Source organism: Electrona antarctica, assembly GCF_951216825.1.
Source record: "Electrona antarctica genome assembly, contig: scaffold_55, whole genome shotgun sequence".
Classification (NCBI taxonomy): Eukaryota; Metazoa; Chordata; class Actinopteri; order Myctophiformes; family Myctophidae; genus Electrona; species Electrona antarctica.
Genome location: NW_027638720.1, coordinates 42,501 through 61,420, shown reverse-complemented (window position 1 = coordinate 61,420; position 18,920 = coordinate 42,501). Strand labels below are relative to the sequence as shown.

The 18,920-nt window shown below is 46.4% G+C and overlaps 1 protein-coding gene across 1 annotated transcript in view; it reads right to left on the bottom strand.

The window, feature by feature from the left end:
* LOC306917775 (cilium assembly protein DZIP1-like) overlaps window positions 1-18,920 on the bottom strand; it is a gene marked incomplete at its 5' end in the record, with an annotated part of 88,109 nt that overhangs the window by 42,877 nt on the left and 26,312 nt on the right. The window contains 5 exons of the mRNA XM_079530684.1: window positions 1,746-1,908; window positions 3,837-4,095; window positions 9,329-9,501; window positions 16,238-16,288; window positions 16,999-17,053. Coding sequence (XP_079386810.1) covers window positions 1,746-1,908; window positions 3,837-4,095; window positions 9,329-9,501; window positions 16,238-16,288; window positions 16,999-17,053 — 701 coding nt within the window. The remainder of the gene's footprint in view (window positions 1-1,745; window positions 1,909-3,836; window positions 4,096-9,328; window positions 9,502-16,237; window positions 16,289-16,998; window positions 17,054-18,920) is intronic.

Genomic DNA, 18,920 nt, shown 5'->3' with positions numbered 1-18,920 from the left:
GGAGCAGCCATAAACTACACAGGTTCATCTCTACTGTTGGAGCAGCCATAAACTACACAGGTTCATCTCTACTGTTGGAGCAGCCATAAACTACACAGGTGCATCTCTACTGTTGGAGCAGCCATAAACTACACAGGTTCATCTCTACTGTTGGAGCAGCCATAAACTACACAGGTTCATCTCTACTGTTGGAGCAGCAATAAACTACACAGGTTCATCTCTACTGTTGGAGCAGCATTAAACTACACAGGTTCATCTCTACTGTTGGAGCAGCCATAAACTACACAGGTTCATCTCTACTGTTGGAGCAGCCATAAACTACACAGGTTCATCTCTACTACTGTTGGAGCAGCCATAAACTACACAGGTTCATCTCTACTGTTGGAGCAGCCATAAACTACACAGGTTCATCTCTACTGTTGGAGCAGCCATAAACGACACAGGTTCATCTCTACTGTTGGAGCAGCCATAAACTACACAGGTTCATCTCTACTACTGTTGGAGCAGCCATAAACTACACAGGTTCATCTCTACTGTTGGAGCAGCCATAAACTACACAGGTTCATCTCTACTGTTGGAGCAGCCATAAACTACACAGGTTCATCTCTACTGTTGGAGCAGCCATAAACTACACAGGTTCATCTCTACTGTAGGAGCAGCCATAAACTACACAGGTTCATCTCTACTGTTGGAGCAGCCATAAACTACACAGGTTCATCTCTACTACTGTTGGAGCAGCCATAAACTACACAGGTTCATCTCTACTGTTGGAGCAGCCATAAACTACACAGGTTCATCTCTACTGTTGGAGCAGCCATAAACTACACAGGTTCATCTCTACTGTTGGAGCAGCCATAAACTACACAGGTTCATCTCTACTGTTGGAGCAGCCATAAACTACACAGGTTCATCTCTACTACTGTTGGAGCAGCCATAAACTACACAGGTTCATCTCTACTGTTGGAGCAGCCATAAACTACACAGGTTCATCTCTACTACTGTTGGAGCAGCCATAAACTACACAGGTTCATCTCTACTGTTGGAGCAGCCATAAACTACACAGGTTCATCCCGATGTTCTGGGCATCTATGTAATGTTAGTGTTAGTAAAAAGCAGGTAAAACAGTAACGTTTGAGGCAGACTAACATCAGTCACTCTACCGTTCACTGTAGTAGAAGGAGGTGCCGGTTTAAACCGCAGATATGTCGTCTCCGCCTACAGGAAATACGTTGCCTGCGACCATGAGACCCGTTTCTGAATGGGTCTAAGATAAATAACCCCGGGCGGTCGTTAACGCTTACCACCATTGCCGAAGACCTTTGTCAATTGTCACAGAGCCGGCGATGAGGAGCCCCCAAGTGCACTGGCATGGACCCATATTGTAAACAACAGTTGAACGGGACCTGTTCAACCTCCTAGGATAAGCTCCCTACCGGAAGTCTGGAACTGTGGCTTTTCAAAATAAGAGCCAAAAATAAAAAAAATGCTGGCGTGAATTAGATCCTAATTTTTGAGTGGTGTAAACCACTCCTACAACTGTTAGTTTACGTGTCTGTTCGTACAAAAACATGAGCATGGTTGCTATGGTCACCCAGTTCACACGGGTGTGATTTCATTACGTCAGACATTACGTCAGACCACATTTGATCAGTCTATATAAGAACTTACACCACTCAGTTCACACGGGTGTGATTTTTCAATAAATGCTAGCGCTAAATGGGTTAAGAGAAAAGAACCGGGCCTACTTGGGCGTGGTGGTCCTGTAGCTGTGGGGGGTGGAGGTCTTGGTGGGGGCGGGGGGTCCGGTCCTGCTCCGCGGGGCCGGCTGGGGGGTCCGCACCACCTGTTGGACCACCTGGGTCACATGGCCCGACCGTAGACCCCCTGTCTGGGGTCTGCTCTGAGAGGCTACGCACGCACGCGCGCGCACACACACACACACACACACACACACACACACACACACACACACACACACACACACACACACACACACACACACACACACACACACACACACACACACACACACACACACACACACACACACACACACACACACACACACACACGTTTAGTTGATCCTCCAGTTTTCTGAAATAAATATTTTCACTATTTTTCAAAAATAGCAGACCTACAAGCTCGTAGCACGCGAGGAACCCATGTTTTAAGCATTATGTTATCTCCGTAGACAACGCCCTGGTAAAGTCTGTCCCGACAGCCAGGAACCTTGGTGTTGTCCTGGACAGTCAGCTCTCGTTCAAAACACACATCACAGCTGTCACTAGATCCTGTAGGTTTACACTCTACAACATACGACGAATTAGACCGTTCCTCACCCAGGAGTCAGCCCAGCTCCTAATCCAGACAACAGTCTTGTCAAAACTTGACTATTGTAACTCCCTCCTTACTGGCCTACCGGCATGTGCACTTAAGCCCCTCCAACTGATCCAAAATGCCGCAGCCCGCTTGGTCTTCAACCAGACAAAATTCTCACACGTCACCCCCCTTCTCCGCTTCCTCCATTGGCTCCCGGTCGCTGCCCGCACAGAATACAAAACTCTGATGCTGGCATTCAAAGCAACCAAAGGCATGGCTCCCCCATATCTCACAAGTATGATCGTACCCTACAAACCCTCCCACGCACTCAGATCAGCCAACACAGGGAAGCTGGAGGTACCTTCACTAAAAACGCCGGGACAACGCTCCACACGTCCCAAACTCTTCTCCCTTCTGGCTCCAAAACTATGGAATGCACTTCCCATCACAGTCAGAACTGCAGCCTCACTCCCAATCTTCCGCCGTAGTCTGAAAACCCACCTCTTCAGGCTCCACCATGGCCCGTAGCACTTGCCCTAGCCTAGCCCCTTAGATAGCACATTATGTAGACTTAGATAGTATTTTAAACAGACCTATAGCTTGTTACGTAGACAGCTCTAGAATTGCACTTTATGTAGTCATAGCACTTTATAGTACACATGTATAATATATTATATAGTATAGTATGTATAGTTAACATAGATACTCCACTGTTACGTTCTTAGTTTATGATTCATGATAACTACTTTTTATATATGTGATGTATGCCATGCTTTTGTTATTGCTTAATGTAAATCGCTCTGGATTAAGAGCGTCTGCTAAATGCCTAAATTGAGGTCTTTCAGTCTGAGTGTCAGGCAAGAGTAGACCCCTCACTACGGGGGAGGGGAGGGGAGGTCTTTCAGTCTGAGTGTCAGGCTAGAGTAGACCCCTCACTACGGGGGAGGGGAGGTCTTTCAGTCTGAGTGTCAGGCTAGAGTAGACCCCTCACTACGGGGCAGGGGAGGGGAGGTCTTTCAGTCTGAGTGTCAGGCTAGAGTAGACCCCTCACTACGGGGGAGGGGAGGTCTTTCAGTCTGAGTGTCAGGCTAGAGTAGACTCCTCACTACGGGGCAGGGGAGGGGAGGTCTTTCAGTCTGAGTGTCAGGCTAGAGTAGACCCCTCACTACGGGGGAGGGGAGGTCTTTCAGTCTGAGTGTCAGGCTAGAGTAGACCCCTCACTACGGGGCAGGGGAGGGGAGGTCTTTCAGTCTGAGTGTCAGGCTAGAGTAGACCCCTCACTACGGGGGAGGGGAGGTCTTTCAGTCTGAGTGTCAGGCTAGAGTAGACTCCTCACTACGGGGCAGGGGAGGGGAGGTCTTTCAGTCTGAGTGTCAGGCTAGAGTAGACCCCTCACTACGGGGGAGGGGAGGTCTTTCAGTCTGAGTGATGAAGTGAAACAAAATAAAAAATTCAGAGACTGAGTGTCGTGCTAGGGTGAACTCCCAAAGATGCTTTAGTTGAAATGGATTTTTTACCTTGTGGCGAGTACTTGGCTCTGGCCCTGGGCTCTGTGGGATGGCTGTCCCGGGTCTCCTGGTGGTCCCTGGCCCCCTGAATGTGGTCCCGGGTCCCCTGGTGGTCCCTGGCTCCCTGCCTCACCCGGGCCTCCAGGGCCCGGGTCACGGCCTCTCGGTGGAGCCAGTAGTCGGGCGTGCTCCTGGCTGTGTTCTCCCTGTCGGAGTGCAGGCGAGCCAGGATGGAGCGGAGCTGCTTGCTGCTCAGACCTCTCTGGTCCTGGAAGAGACGGGACGGATCCGTTGAGTTATTATTTGCGCAAGCAGAGCCCACACGTATTGTGGTCGTTCCGGTACCAAGCAGAGGGCACACGTATTGTGGTCGTTCCGGTACCAAGCAGAGTGCACACGTATTGTGGTCCTGCTGGTACCAAGCAGAGGGCACACGTATTGTGGTCCTGCTGGTACCAAGCAGAGGGCACACGTATTGTGGTCGTTCCGGTACCAAGCAGAGCCCACACGTATTGTGGTCGTTCCGGTACCAAGCAGAGCCCACACGTATTGTGGTCGTGCTGGTACCAAGCAGAGGGCACACGTATTGTGGTCGTTCCGGTACCAAGCAGAGGGCACACGTATTGTGGTCGTTCCGGTACCAAGCAGACCGCACACGTATTGTGGTCGTTCCGGTACCAAGCAGAGAGCACACGTATTGTGGTCGTTCTGGTACCAAGCAGAGGGCACACGTATTGTGGTCGTGCTGGTACCAAGCAGACCGCACACGTATTGTGGTCGTTCTGGTACCAAGCAGAGGGCACACGTATTGTGGTCGTTCCGGTACCAAGCAGAGGGCACACGTATTGTGGTCGTGCTGGTACCAAGTAGAGCCCACACGTATTGTGGTCGTGCTGGTACCAAGTAGAGCCCACACGTATTGTGGTCGTGCTGGTACCAAGCAGAGGGCACACGTATTGTGGTCGTTCCGGTACCAAGTAGAGAGCACACGTATTGTGGTCGTGCTGGTACCAAGTAGAGCCCACACGTATTGTGGTCGTGCTGGTACCAATGCACGTGTATGCTTGGTAGGTATTGATCAGTGTTGATTTCATCGACTAATACTGACGAAAAATGTTCGTCGACTACTTTTTTTTTCTTCACTGACAAAAACTAAATAAAAACTAAGCCATGATGACTAAAACTATGACTGAACATACTGTTACTGTTTGGTCAATAAATGAAAACTAAACTAAAATGTTAGGAAGGGACTAGTGGACAATAGATTCAGTATAAGTCATGCTGAAAATAGGACGCTGCGACGCGTTGTGAGCTTGTAGATCTGCTATTTTCAGCAAGTGTAAAAACAGCCATTACGACGGCATCAAGACCCACCAAAATACATTTTAGTCGACTAAATCAACTGTAGATTTAGTCGACTAGAATCTTATGATATTTAGTCGACTAAAACTAGACTAAACACTAAAGCATTCCAGGAGACTAAAATGTGACTAAAACTAAATGAAAACTATTCAAGAGACTACAACTAAAACTAAACAACACTGGTATTGATGGTGACGTAATGAAGATATGTATCAATGTCGGGTTATAACTGGCTTTAGATGGAGACGTAATAAAGATATGTATCAATGTCGGGTTATAACTGGCTTTAGATGGTGACGTAATGAAGATATGTATCAATGCCAGGTTATAACTGGCTTTTGATGGTGACGTAATAAAGATATGTATCAATGCTGTGTTATAACTGGCTTTAGATGGAGACGTAATAAAGATATGTATCAATGCCAGGTTATAACTGGCTTTAGATGGAGACGTAATAAAGATATGTATCAATGCTGTGTTATAACTGGCTTTTGATGGTGACGTAATGAAGATATGTATCAATGCCAGGTTATAACTGGCTTTAGATGGTGACGTAATAAAGATATGTATCAATGCTGTGTTATAACTGGCTTTTGATGGTGACGTAATAAAGATATGTATCAATGCCAGGTTATAACTGGCTTTTGATGGTGACGTAATAAAGATATGTATCAATGTCGGGTTATAACTGGCTTTAGATGGTGACGTAATAAAGATATGTATCAATGCCAGGTTATAACTGGCTTTAGATGGTGACGTAATAAAGATATGTATCAATGCCAGGTTATAACTGGCTTTAGATGGTGACGTAATGAAGATATGTATCAATGCCAGGTTATAACTGGCTTTAGATGGTGACGTAATAAAGATATGTATCAATGTCGGGGTATAACTGGCTTTAGATGGTGACGTAATGAAGATATGTATCAATGCTGTGTTATAACTGGCTTTTGATGGTGACGTAATAAAGATATGTATCAATGCCAGGTTATAACTGGCTTTTGATGGTGACGTAATAAAGATATGTATCAATGTCGGGTTATAACTGGCTTTAGATGGTGACGTAATAAAGATATGTATCAATGCCAGGTTATAACTGGCTTTAGATGGTGACGTAATAAAGATATGTATCAATGCCAGGTTATAACTGGCTTTAGATGGTGACGTAATAAAGATATGTATCAATGCCAGGTTATAACTGGCTTTAGATGGTGACGTAATGAAGATATGTATCAATGCTGTGTTATAACTGGCTTTAGATGGAGACGTAATGAAGATATGTATCAATGCCGGGTTATAACTGGCTTTAGATGGTGACGTAATAAAGATATGTTTCAGATTACATACATGTATACATAGAAACATTACCTTTAATCCACCCGACATTGAAACCTCCAACCTCCAACCTCCAACCACTTCAAGCTGAACCCAGACAAGACTGAGCTTCTCTTCTTCCCAGCTAAGTCCTGCCCTATGCGGGAGCTAACTATTTCCGTAGACAACGCCCTGGTAACGTCTGTCCCAACAGCCAGGAACCTTGTTGTTGTCCTGGACAGTCAGCTCTCGTTTAAAACTCACATCACAGCTGTCACTCGATCCTGTAGGTTCACACTCTATAACATACGACGAATTAGACCGTTCCTCACCCAGGAATCAGCCCAGCTCCTAATCCAGACAACAGTCTTGTCAAAACTTGACTATTGTAATTCGCTCCTTACTGGCCTACCGGCATGTGCACTTAAGCCTCTCCAACTGATCCAAAATGCCGCAGCTCGTCTGGTCTTCAACCAGCCAAAATTCTCACATGTCTCCCCCCTGCTCCGCTCCCTGCACTGGCTCCCAGTCGCTGCCCGCACAGAATACAAAACTCTGATGCTGGCATTCAAAGCAACCAAAGGTATGGCTCCCCCATATCTTGCAAGCATGATTGAACAATACAAACACTCAGATCAGCCAACGCAGGAAAGCTGGAAGTACCCTCACTAAAAACGCCGGGACAACGCTCCACATGTCCCAAACTCTTCTCCCTTCTGGCCCCAAAACTGTGGAATGCACTCCCCGTTGCAATCAGAACTGCAGCATCACTCCCAATCTTCCGCCGTAGTCTGAAGACCCACCTTTTCAGACTCCATCATGGCCCATAGCACTTATCCTACCCCCTTAGATAGCACTTTTTAGACTTAGATAGCATTTGAAACAGACTTATAGCATGTCATGTAGACAGCACAATAATTGCATTGTATGTAGTCATAGCACATCATAGTAGATAAGTATAGCATAGTATAGTATATATGTATAGTTAATATGTATAGTGTCATTATATATATATGTTCTAATTACGTTCTTAGCTTACGCATGTTTCTTGATAAATGCATTTTATATATGTGATGTATTCCCATGCTTTTGTTCTTGCCTAATGTAAGTCACTCTGGATTAAGAGCGTCTGATAAATGCCTAAATTGTAAATTGTAAATTGAAACATATCTTAATTACGTCACCATCGACAGTATTATATACCTACCGAGCATACACACGTAAAAAGGCCAGCCGACGACAGTATAGTACTTACAACTTACATACATACATACATACATACATACATACATTTAGGTATGCGGTCTAGTCTAACTTGGACTCAGGGGGGTGGACGCCTCTGCCTTGCATAGTCCCCAGTGAATAGGCAGGTTGCCCTTCACTGGTAACCTTACATTGGATTTTAAATATATGAAGGTATTGTAGGCTGGGATTTTACAAAAAAAGCCCCCCTTTTAAATACATACATACATACAGACATACAGACATACATACATACTTATAAGGTATGCCATCTGGTGGCTAATGAACCAAACACATTCTCAGAAGTTGAAGCAGTTTTAGAGGACCCACTTTTAGGCCAGTGCAACAGAGCATGCTTTTGCCTTTTTTTTTAAACCTTACCCATTTTAACCAAATACATACATACATACATACATACATACATACATACATACATACATACATACATACATACATACATACATACATACATACATACATACTGTACATACATACATACATACGTTACCTGTTACCAACCAATATTGAAACATATCGTAATTACGTCACCATTGACAGCCGTTATATTCTAACGCAACTTCCGTATTTAATTCCAATGTTTTACAGAGGCTGAGATTTGAGAGTTCGTAGCGGTCGACAGTACTTGCGTGCTCTGCTACTACTAACTGCACTGGACAGAGTGCAGTTCTAGTTTAGGGTCACAGTGATTTCCTCCAGTCTCTACTTGATAAAAACTGACCTAACAAACAGTTCCCGGGTTACCATATCCATATCATATCATAACTATATCTCATACCAGAGTAACCCCCATCCTCTCCATCTTCTCCATCAGAGCCTGCAGTACCTACCTTCACCCCCAGGTGCTCCATCTTCTCCATCAGAGCCTGCAGTACCTACCTTCACCCCCAGGTGTTCCATCTTCTCCATCAGAGCCTGCAGTACTAACCTTCACCCCCAGGTGTTCCATCTTCTCCATCAGAGCCTGCAGTACCTACCTTCACCCCCAGGTGCTCCATCTTCTCCATCAGAGCCTGCAGTACCTACCTTCACCCCCAGGTGCTCCATCTTCTCCATCAGAGCCTGCAGTACTAACCTTCACCCCCAGGTGTTCCATCTTCTCCATCAGAGCCTGCAGTACCTACCTTCACCCCCAGGTGCTCCATCTTCTCCATCAGAGCCTGCAGTACCTACCTTCACCCCCAGGTGTTCCATCTTCTCCATCAGAGCCTGCAGTACCTACCTTCACCCCCAGGTGTTCCATCTTCTCCATCAGAGCCTGCAGTACCTACCTTCACCCCCAGGTGTTCCATCTTCTCCATCAGAGCCTGCAGTACCTACCTTCACCCCCAGGTGTTCCATCTTCTCCATCAGAGCCTGCAGTACCTACCTTCACCCCCAGGTGCTCCATCTTCTCCATCAGAGCCTGCAGTACCTACCTTCACCCCCAGGTGTTCCATCTTCTCCATCAGAGCCTGCAGTACCTACCTTCACCCCCAGGTGTTCCATCTTCTCCACCAGAGCCTGCAGTACCTACCTTCACCCCCAGGTGCTCCATCTTCTCCATCAGAGCCTGCAGTACTAACCTTCACCCCCAGGTGCTCCATCTTCTCCATCAGAGCCTGCTCCAGGACCGGCCGGAGCTCCTTCCTGATGTTTGGGTTCTTCCTCAGAGCGTTGGCCGTCGTGACCCCACGTCTGACCTCTGACCTCTCCGACCTCTTCTTCACTGCAGGTCGTTCGGAGATGCTGCTCGAGTCTAGGGAGCCAATCACATCCAAGGAACACGTCAGAGTCTAACCAATCACATCCAAGGAACACGTCAGAGTCTAGCCAATCACATCCAAGGAACACGTCAGAGTCTAGCCAATCACATCCAAGGAACACGTCACAGTCTAACCAATCACATCCAAGGAACACGTCAGAGTCTAACCAATCACATCCAAGGAACACGTCAGAGTCTAACCAATCACATCCAAGGAACACGTCAGAGTCTAACCAATCACAACCAAGGAACACGTCAGAGTCTAACCAATCACATCCAAGGAACACGTCAGAGTCTAACCAATCACATCCAAGGAACACGTCAGAGTCTAACCAATCACATCGAAGGAACACGTCAGAGTCTAGCCAATCACATCCAAGGAACACGTCAGAGTCTAACCAATCACATCCAAGGAACACGTCAGAGTCTAACCAATCACAACCAAGGAACACGTCAGAGTCTAGCCAATCACATCCAAGGAACACGTCACAGTCTAACCAATCACATCCAAGGAACACGTCAGAGTCTAACCAATCACATCCAAGGAACACGTCAGAGTCTAACCAATCACATCCAAGGAACACGTCAGAGTCTAACCAATCACATCCAAGGAACACGTCAGAGTCTAGCCAATCACATCCAAGGAACACGTCAGAGTCTAACCAATCACATCCAAGGAACACGTCAGAGTCTAACCAATCACATCGAAGGAACACGCGTCACGTCGGGAAAAATCCTGCTACAAATGTGAGCTCGGGTGGACAAAGCAACCGTCATGAGAAAACAACACAGACAACAGACACACATGGAAGGCCTTGCAGAGACTGAATCAGCTGTTCATAAACTATATATTTAACCCATTACCCACAAACCGGATCGCTGATTTCTTCTTATTATTTTGGCTTGGCCTTTCCTTCTTTAGCGATCCTAGACTGGATTGCACAACTCAACTCAATTCATGGGTCCATTTGGTTCCATCTGTTCCTCTGTACGGAGTTACATGTAACATTATCGAGCAAGGGAGAATATTCTGACAGACCAACAGCTGCCGCACTGGAGAGAAAACGCCCCAAAAATGTCCCTCATAACATAATAATCACACCTGTGTGAACTGAGTGGTGTAAGGTGTTATATAGCCTGATCAGCTGTGGTCTGACGTAATGTCTGACGTAATGAAATCAGCATCAACCAATCAGCATCAACCATGCTCATTTTTTGGTACGAACAGACAGACAGACAGACAGACAGACAGACAGACAGACACGTAAACTAACAAAGCCAGTCGTAGGAGTGGTTTACACCACTCAATAATATAAAAATCACACCCGTGTGAACTGAGTGGTGTAAGCCTGTCTGACGTAATGAAATCATGTCTGACGTAATGAAATCACACCCGGGTGAACAGGGTGAACATAGCAACCATGCTCATTTTTTGAGCACAGACTAACAAAGCCAGTTGTAGGAGTGGTGAAATCATACCCGGGTGAACAGGGTGAACATAGCAACCATGCTCATTTTTTGAGCACAGACTAACAAAGCCAGTTGTAGGAGTGGTGAAATCATACCCGGGTGAACAGGGTGAACATAGCAACCATGCTCATTTTTTGAGCACTAACAAAGCCAGTTGTAGGAGTGGTTTACACCACTCAATAATAATAATAATATAATAATATAATACTATGGGTTGAGGAATGAACAGCTTGAGAAGTCCTGTCTCAGAACAACAACAGTGTGTCCCGTGATGTGGACCAGAGCTACAGCCAACAGCGTGATGTGGACCAGAGCTACAGCCAACAGCGTGATGTGGACCAGAGCTACAGCCAACAGCGTGATGTGGACCAGAGCTACAGCCAACAGCGTGATGTGGACCAGAGCTACAGCCAACAGCGTGATGTGGACCAGAGCTACAGCCAACAGCGTGATGTGGACCAGAGCTACAGCCAACAGCGTGATGTGGACCAGAGCTACAGCCAACAGCGTGATGTGGACCAGAGCTACAGCCAACAGCGTGATGTGGACCAGAGCTACAGCCAACAGCGTGATGTGGACCAGAGCTACAGCCAACAGCGTGATGTGGACCAGAGCTACAGCCAACAGCGTGATGTGGACCCGAGCTACAGCCAACAGCGTGATGTGGACCAGAGCTACAGCCAACAGCGTGATGTGGACCAGAGCTACAGCCAACAGCGTGATGTGGACCAGAGCTACAGCCAACAGCGTGATGTGGACCCGAGCTACAGCCAACAGCGTGATGTGGACAAGAGCTACAGCCAACAGCGTGATGTGGACCAGAGCTACAGCCAACAGCGTGATGTGGACCAGAGCTACAGCCAACAGCGTGATGTGGACCAGAGCTACAGCCAACAGCGTGATGTGGACCAGAGCTACAGCCAACAGCGTGATGTGGACCAGAGCTACAGCCAACAGCGTGATGTGGACCAGAGCTACAGCCAACAGCGTGATGTGGACCCGAGCTACAGCCAACAGCGTGATGTGGACCAGAGCTACAGCCAACAGCGGTGACCTGTTCAGCATGCAGAGAGCATGACTTAGAGTCTAAGTCATACTCTCTGCATGCTGAACAGGTCTGCTCTAGTCATGCTCTAAGTCTGTCTAAGTCTTAGACAGACTTTGAGCATGACTTAGACTTAGAGCATGACTTAGACTTAGAGCATGACTTAGACTTAGAGCATGACTTAGACTTAGAGCATGACTTAGACTTAGAGCATGACTTAGAGCATGAAGAGAGCATGTCTTAGACAGCATGCAGCATTGCAGCATGCAGAGAGAATAGTTCGGGAAAGTTGGCGAAGATTGTTTCACATCTGCTAAATGAATGCTTATACCACTAGAATTCTTCATTAAAGTGTCTACTATCAGCTCTCAATTTGTTCCAAGCCAACTCCCTTCATGGTCGAAACTTTGCTGCTGAAAGTTGGGCTACCATCAACAACCTCCATCAACAACCTCCAGTTTTCTGAAATAAATATTTTCACGATTTTTCAAAAATAGCAGACCTACAAGCTCGTAGCGGTGGCACGCTACGAGCTTGTAGATCTGCTATTTTCCAATAGCTAAATTATAACATAATGTTTGAAACACCAAAAGGGGTTCCCGCCCCGGAATGCATGTGACGCGTAAAACTAGGGGGCTTTCATGATTCTGAATGCATTGCAAGCATTTTGTTTTGGCTAAACACGTCCATACATCCACTTTTCCAAAGGAGTGTTTTTGGTGCAAAACGTTAAATGCTTGCAATGCATTCAGGATCATTGTTGTCAGCATATAGAGGGTGTTGACGGTAGCCCAACGTTTCCCATGAAGGGAGTTTGCGTTGGAACAAATTGAGGTGTGACTCTAGACACCTTCTGCATAGAGTATAAAGAAGGATAGACTGAACTGGGAAGCTCCGCCCCACCCCCCCTCTATTCATGTCAGTGGAAGTTGCTCAGTGGTGTTTTGAAGCACCCGGAAGAACCGTCTCACAACGTCTACTCCCGCATTTGACCACCACATTTTTTGGTGGTCAAATGCGGAAGTGCAACCGAGCACTCAATGTTAAAGCCAAGCCCAGCTGCACGGGGTTTCCCGGTCATGAATCCACGGGTCCGCCCGTAGTCCCTCCTCTTACCACTAGGGCCCAGTGCTTCAACGTTGAAGAGCCTCACTGGGGCCTTGACCTTTTGTGAAGAAAGCTAGTGGTAAACTTTAAATTTGTTCTGCAGATTTGCCACACATTTAGCTACATTTCCCCAACTATAATTCACAGAGGGCATGCGAGGCTCCGGGGGGAGGGGGGGGGGGGGGGGGGGTTGGGTTCGGGGGGGTACCTCTGTCCTCCTCGGACATCTCCACTATAGGGTCCAGCTTAGGGGGAGGAGCCTCCTCTGATTGGACAGCAGGTGGGGGGGAGGGGTTCAAAGGTGAGGGGGGGGGGGGGGGGGTCATGGTGTCAGACAGTTCCAGGTGGTCCCAGGGGGAGGGGCTGTTTTACATGACTCGGTGGTTTTGGTGAAACATTAACTCATTTAGTCGATTTAGTCGATTTATAGAAACGATTAGACAATTCTATAAATGTCTTCTAAATCCTGACAGTTTTCTGAAAAACCTTGTGTTTCTATATCAGTGGTTCTCACAGGGTTAAACCTCATGTTTCTATGTCAGTGGTTCTCACATGGTTAAACCTCATGTTTCTATGTCAGTGGTTCTCACAGGGTTAAACCTCATGTTTCTATGTCAGTGGTTCTCACAGGGTTAAACCTCATGTTTCTATGTCAGTGGTTCTCACAGGGTTAAACCTCATGTTTCTATGTCAGTGGTTCTCACAGGGTTAAAATCTCATGTTTCTATATCAGTTGTTCTCATAGGGTTAAAACCTCATGTTTCTATGTCAGTGGTTCTCACAGGGTTAAAACCTCATGTTTCTATGTCAGTGGTTCTCACAGGGTTAAACCTCATGTTTCTATGTCAGTGGTTCTCACAGGGTTAAAACCTCATGTTTCTGTGTCAGTGGTTCTCACAGGGTTAAACCTCATGTTTCTATGTCAGTGGTTCTCACAGGGTTAAACCTCATGTTTCTATGTCAGTGGTTCTCACAGGGTTAAAACCTCATGTTTCTATATCAGTTGTTCTCATAGGGTTAAAACCTCATGTTTCTATGTTTCACAGGGTTAAACCTCATGTTTCTATGTCAGTGGTTCTCACAGGGTTAAAACCTCATCCTCACCCTGAATGATGTAACTCACCCAGAATGGGTTCATGTAACTCACCCTGAATGATGTAACTCACCCTGAATGATGTAACTCACCCAGAATTATGTAACTCACCCTGAATGATGTAACTCACCCTGAATGATGTAACTCACCCTGAATGATGTAACTCACCCTGAATGATGTAACTCACCCTGAATGATGTAACTCACCCTGAATGATGTAACTCACCCAGAATGATGTAACTCACCCAGAATGATGTAACTCACCCTGAATGATGTAACTCACCCTGAATGATGTAACTCACCCTGAATGATGTAACTCACCCTGAATGATGTAACTCACCCTGAATGATGTAACTCACCCAGAATGGGTTCATGTAACTCACCCTGAATGATGTAACTCACCCTGAATGATGTAACTCACCCTGAATGATGTAACTCACCCAGAATGATGTAACTCACCCTGATGTAACTCACCCTGAATGATGTAACTCACCCAGAATGGGTTCATGTAACTCACCCTGAATGATGTAACTCACCCTGAATGATGTAACTCACCCAGAATGATGTAACTCACCCTGAATGATGTAACTCACCCAGAATGGGTTCATGTAACTCACCCTGAATGATGTAACTCACCCTGAATGATGTAACTCACCCAGAATGGGTTCATGTAACTCACCCTGAATGATGTAACTCACCCTGAATGATGTAACTCACCCAGAATGGGTTCATGTAACTCACCCTGAATGATGTAACTCACCCTGAATGATGTAACTCACCCAGAATGGGTTCATGTAACTCACCCTGAATGATGTAACTCACCCTGAATGATGTAACTCACCCAGAATGGGTTCATGTAACTCACCCTGAATGATGTAACTCACCCTGAATGATGTAACTCACCCTGAATGATGTAACTCACCCTGATTGATGTAACTCACCCTGAATGATGTAACTCACCCAGAATGGGTTCATGTAACTCACCCAGAATGATGTAACTCACCCTGAATGATGTAACTCACCCTGAATGATGTAACTCACCCTGAATGATGTAACTCACCCTGAATGATGTAACTCACCCAGAATGGGTTCATGTAACTCACCCTGAATGATGTAACTCACCCAGAATGGGTTCATGTAACTCACCCTGAATGATGTAACTCACCCAGAATGGGTTAATGTAACTCACCCTGAATGATGTAACTCACCCAGAATGATGTAACTCACCCAGAATGATGTAACTCACCCTGAATGATGTAACTCACCCAGAATGATGTAACTCACCCTGAATGATGTAACTCACCCTGAATGATGTAACTCACCCTGAATGATGTAACTCACCCAGAATGATGTAACTCACCCAGAATGATGTAACTCACCCTGAATGATGTAACTCACCCAGAATGATGTAACTCACCCTGAATGACCAGAATGATGTAACTCACCCAGAATGATGTAACTCACCCAGAATGATGTAACTCACCCTGAATGATGTAACTCACCCTGAATGATGTAACTCACCCTGAATGATGTAACTCACCCAGAATGATGTAACTCACCCAGAATGATGTAACTCACCCTGAATGATGTAACTCACCCAGAATGATGTAACTCACCCTGAATGATGTAACTCACCCTGAATGATGTAACTCACCCTGAATGATGTAACTCACCCTGAATGATGTAACTCACCCAGAATGTTGTAACTCACCCTGAATGATGTAACTCACCCTGAATGATGTAACTCACCCTGAATGATGTAACTCACCCAGAATGGGTTCATGTAACTCACCCTGAATGATGTAACTCACCCAGAATGATGTAACTCACCCTGAATGATGTAACTCACCCTGAATGATGTAACTCACCCAGAATGGGTTCATGTAACTCACCCTGAATGATGTAACTCACCCTGAATGATGTAACTCACCCTGAATGATGTAACTCACCCTGAATGATGTAACTCACCCAGAATGGGTTCATGTAACTCACCCAGAATGGGTTCATGTAACTCACCCAGAAGTACTCTCTTGGCTTTGGGCTCGTGTGCTGCAGCAGTCAGGATCACTGGGGAATGTTCAGGAAAATTTTAGTTTAGTTACTTTGGAGATTTTAATTTTGGTTAGAAAACATACATTAACCACTTCAACCCTATACATTTCGGCCATTTGAAAATAGCAGATCTACAAGCACAAGTGAGTGGGTGGGTGAGTGAGTGAGTGAGTGAGTGAGTGGGTGGTTGAGTGGGTGGGTGGGTGGGTGGGTGGGTGAGTGAGTGAGTGAGTGAGTGAGTGAGTGGGTGGTTGAGTGGGTGGGTGGGTGGGTGGGTGAGTGAGTGAGTGGGTGGTTGAGTGGGTGGGTGGGTGGGTGGGTGAGTGAGTGAGTGGGTGGTTGAGTGGGTGGGTGGGTGGGTGGGTGAGTGAGTGAGTGAGTGAGTGAGTGAGTGAGTGGGTGGGTGGGTGAGTGAGTGAGTGAGTGAGTGAGTGTGAGTGAGTGAGTGAGTGAGTGAGTGAGTGGGTGAGTGAGTGGGTGAGTGGGTGAGTGGGTGAGTGAGTGGGTGGGTGGGTGAGTGACTGAGTGAGTGAGTGAGTGGGTGGGTGAGTGAGTGAGTGAGTGAGTGAGTGAGTGAGTGGGTGGGTGAGTGAGTGAGTGAGTGGGTGGGTGAGTGAGTGAGTGGGTGAGTGGGTGAGTGAGTGAGTGAGTGAGTGAGTGGGTGAGTGAGTGGGTGAGTGAGTGAGTGGGTGAGTGAGAGAGAGAGAAAAGGGAATCTATCACACCTGGGGGAGTCTTGGCTGATTTAGCCGGAGGAGGATTTGAGGAAATCTTCTTCATCTGCGAGAGAAAAACAACACAGTGGTCAGTATGTTGGTCATCAGTAGAGATGGAGCTCCGCCCCCAAAACCCTCCATACCCCCTCCATACCCCAAAACCCTCCATACCCCCTCCATACCCCAAAACCCTCAATACCCCCTCCATACCCCCTCCATACCCCAAAACCCTCCATACCCCCTCCATACCCCAAAACCCTCCATACCCCCTCCATACCCCAAAACCCTCCATACCCCCTCCATACCCCCTCCATACCCCAAAACCCTCCATACCCCCTCCATACCCCCTCCATACCCCAAAACCCTCCATACCCCCTCCATACCCCAAAACCCTCCATACCCCCTCCATACCCCAAAACCCTCCATACCCCCTGCATACCCCAAAACCCTGGTACTGGATAACAAGCTTATCCAGTACCCGGTATCGATAAGCTTTGGGATTATCGAGTAACCGGTATCAATAAACTTTGGGCTTATCGAGTACCCGGTATCAATAAGCTTTGGGCTTATCGAGTACCCGGTATCAATAAGCTTTGGGCTTATCGAGTACCCGGTATCAATAAGCTTTGGGCTTATCAAGCCTGTTATGGAGCATAGCGGTCCATGACGTCATGTTTAAACAATCAAGACAAGAGTTGATCAATAAATAAATGTAATCATCCACGCTGACACAAACATGTGGGTCTAAATGTACTCGGTGGCGCGCTATGAGCTTGTAGATCTGCTATTTTTCAACAGCTAAAGTATAACATAATGCTTAGTTAAAAGTTAAACACCAAAAGGGGTTCCCGTCCAGAATGGGTTAAAAGCCAGTTATAACCCGGCATTGATACATATCTTCATTACGTCACTCTCAAAATCAGTATACGAGCTTGTAGGTCTGCTATTTAAATCAGTATACGAGCTTGTAGGTCTGCTATTAGGTCTGCTTGTAGGTCTGCTATTAGATCTGCTATAGGTCTGCTATAGAGCTTGTAGGTCTGCTATTAGAGCTATTAGAGCTTGTAGGTCTGCTATTAGAGCTATTAGAGCTTGTAGGTCTGCTATTAGAGCTATTAGAGCTTGTAGGTCTGCTATAGGTCTGCTATAGAGCTTGTAGGTCTGCTATAGGTCTGCTTGTAGGTCTGCTATAGGTCTGCTATAGAGCTTGTAGGTCTGCTATAGGTCTGCTTGTAGGTCTGCTATAGGTCTGCTATAGAGCTTGTAGGTCTGCTATTAGGTCTGCTTGTAGGTCTGCTATAGGTCTGCTATAGAGCTTGTAGGTCTGCTATTAGGTCTGCTTGTAGGTCTGCTATTAGGTCTGCTTGTAGGTCTGCTATAGGTCTGCTATAGAGCTTGTAGGTCTGCTATTAGGTCTGCTTGTAGGTCTGCTATTAGGTCTGCTTGTAGGTCTGCTATAGGTCTGCTATAGAGCTTGTAGGTCTGCTATTAGGTCTGCTATAGAGCTTGTAGGTCTGCTATGTAGGTCTGCTTGTAGCTTGTAGGTCTGCTATTAGAGCTTGTAGGTCTGCTATTAGGTCTGCTATAGAGCTTGTAGGTCTGCTATAGGTCTGCTATAGAGCTTGTAGGTCTGTAGGTCTTGTAGGTCTGCTATAAGGAGCTTGTAGGTCTGCTATTAGAGCTATTAGAGCTTGTAGGTCTGCTATTAGGTCTGCTATAGAGCTTGTAGGTCTGCTATTAGGTCTGCTATAGAGCTTGTAGGTCTGTAGGTCTGTAGGTCTTGTAGGTCTGCTATAAGGAGCTTGTAGGTCTGCTATTAGAGCTATTAGAGCTTGTAGGTCTGCTATTAGGTCTGCTATAGAGCTTGTAGGTCTGCTATTAGGTCTGCTATAGAGCTTGTAGGTCTGCTATAGAGCTTGTAGGTCTGCTAT